Genomic DNA, 2,258 nt, shown 5'->3' with positions numbered 1-2,258 from the left:
ACGTGTGCTCTTCCGATCTATAATCATGACTTTGACACATGTTTGTCAAGCTCATGAACAACATTCAAAAGGTTTCAGCCATTGTTCGGACACCTTAGATAATGCTAATGCCGGTGGTACTGTAACTTTCAAGCTTTATAATTCAAGATTTACTTAACCAAAATACATTTTATCTATGTCTTTTTGGAAAGCTCTTGAAACAAGCTACAAGAATATGCAATGAAAAATAGGGGGTTCCATTTAAAAAATTCAAACCTAGTCCTGACCTTGATGACGCCACTCAGGGTCAAACCAATATTATCATCTTATGTCCCCTTCAAAGCCATATAACTTTCGTCTGAAACATTGTTTTCTAAGATTAAAAATAAAAAAGTTATTTGGGGTAGAACATTAAAATGAGACACTCTGTAGAACTGCCTTCTTTTTAAATCAATTATAAAACATATTAAATTTTAGTAGCGCATTCCTATTTTTGCCATGTTCTATGTAGCTAAAATTAAGTTTCTAAGAACGTAGTCTTCCTTTTCTTTGTACGTTTTACTGCCACATTTAAACTATCTACATTCTTCAAATTAATTGCCCTAAACAATTTAATGAGCTACGTGTGCCATGCGAAAGTTAACAATTTGAAGAATTCCTTGATATATTAAACAATTTGTATTATGACACTATAATAAAATTTTACTTCTTTATTCAGTTAATTTAAAATTGATTCTATATATTTATATAAAAAATTCTTTTATTTACAATTCTTCTAAATTCTTTACTCAAAAAATAATCTTTTTGATTTTGTAAGTGCGAGAAATATATTCATAATGAAAATACACACACAAGTATTATAAGTATATACCATAAATAGATTTTTTACTATTGCTTTCATTTTAGCCTGACGAATCGCATAGAAATTGGAAAATCTATTTCTACACAATTGTAGTAGACCCTAGAAAATTGATTTTTGGAGAAGGAACAATCTTATGACAAGGAGGATACGAAGACGGGTGCTTTAAAACTTGATACACATAAAGAGCCACTTCACACAGGTAATAAAAAATATCAAGTTAAATTTATAGAAAACTCTTTTTTTTGCTTGGCTGAGATTTTTAATCGTTGACTTTGTTTAAAAAAGAAGAGGAACTCAGGAGATTTGTGCAACATGTTTTTACAGAATTAAATGTCGCAAAAGGAAAAAATATGTTACATTATCGGTGATCAAATATTTGGTAATATTTTAAAGAGCAAGAAAATAAGAGGCTGGAGGTCATTATTAATAGTCCCCGAGTTGGTTCAAGAGTCACACATTTGGACCGACAAATGTCAATTGTTTGCCAAATTAGTGCAGAGTTTGGACGTTATACTCGAGGATATGTACAAGTAAGTAATGTTATCGCGATAATAATAAATACGTTAGATAAAATACTTGAAACATATTTTTATTAATGCCACGTCCACGATACTCTGTTCAGAAATTTAGACAGTAGTACAAAAAAAGCCGGTCTCCAAGTTACGCGCGTCGATAAGGGATATATCTCATGCTCAAAATGGGCTTAACTTACGGTATGATGAGCTTTCTGCTTCGCAAGGGAAGTAGACAAATGTTTTTCATCAATCAAGTCATCAGGTACATCGATCTGTACGCAGCGACTTTCTTAAGGGGGTATTCTAGTCTAGCGGATCGGAAAAATCGATTTTTTTTACATAATATTTTGCAAGTATTTGATATGGAAAATATGTCTGCAAAAGGATTTAGTCTGATTCGCAAAATTAACAAAGTTATAGGCCGGTACTCGTAATCGATTCTTATATTTAAGCTAGATCGTCTTAAGCATAGTCTTAAAATGTTACAAGCCAATAATAGAGCCGTGTTAGCATCTTAAGACATTACTTAAGACGTCTTTAAAATAAAAACCGACTTATGAATACCGGCCATAACACTTGATAGAGAGTGGTCTCAATCTATGTAATCAGTACAAAGAAACGCGTTGTTCTCGAAACCACGTTTTTTAAATAGGTACCCATAATATCTCGAAAACCAATTGACCAATCAATTCGGGCTTGTGCACACATCTTCAGCATATGCGTGGCTATAGCCCCTACCTCAAGCAAGTCAAAATATGTTTTTTTTTAATTTTTACAACTCTTTAAAGTTGAAAAAAATGGTAAAAATCTAAAATTAATTTTCAAATTAATGTCATTTAAAAAATTTTTAATATTGTCGTATAGAGCTCTAAAAGGGTTGTGCACGACGATGCGATGCGAAA

At 31.9% G+C, this 2,258-nt stretch overlaps 1 protein-coding gene across 1 annotated transcript; it reads left to right on the top strand.

Annotated features, from left to right (window-relative positions):
• Window positions 1–889: 889 nt before the first annotated feature.
• On the top strand, window positions 890–1,612 carry LOC105460475 (cytosolic purine 5'-nucleotidase-like). The gene is made up of 3 exons (XM_011706929.1): window positions 890–1,040; window positions 1,166–1,371; window positions 1,464–1,612. Exons 2-3 carry the CDS (start codon window positions 1,172–1,174, stop codon window positions 1,546–1,548), a joined length of 285 nt encoding a protein of 94 aa, XP_011705231.1. The 5' UTR covers window positions 890–1,040; window positions 1,166–1,171; the 3' UTR covers window positions 1,549–1,612.
• Window positions 1,613–2,258: the final 646 nt, after the last annotated feature.

This window comes from Wasmannia auropunctata, unplaced genomic scaffold, assembly GCF_000956235.1.
Source record: "Wasmannia auropunctata unplaced genomic scaffold, wasmannia.A_1.0 LD321287.1, whole genome shotgun sequence".
NCBI classification, from domain to species: Eukaryota; Metazoa; Arthropoda; class Insecta; order Hymenoptera; family Formicidae; genus Wasmannia; species Wasmannia auropunctata.
This window is presented reverse-complemented; position numbering and strand designations above follow the sequence as displayed.

What these genes read in the sequence shown, in the direction of transcription:
- LOC105460475 (XM_011706929.1), top strand. Translation starts at nt 1,172, where the DNA reads ATGTCGCAAAAGGAAAAAATATGTTACATTATCGGTGATCAAATATTT. An exon ending in ATACTCGAGGATATGTACAA is followed by an intron (nt 1,372 to 1,463) that starts GTAAGTAATGTT and finishes TACTCTGTTCAG; the next exon opens with AAATTTAGACAGTAGTACAA.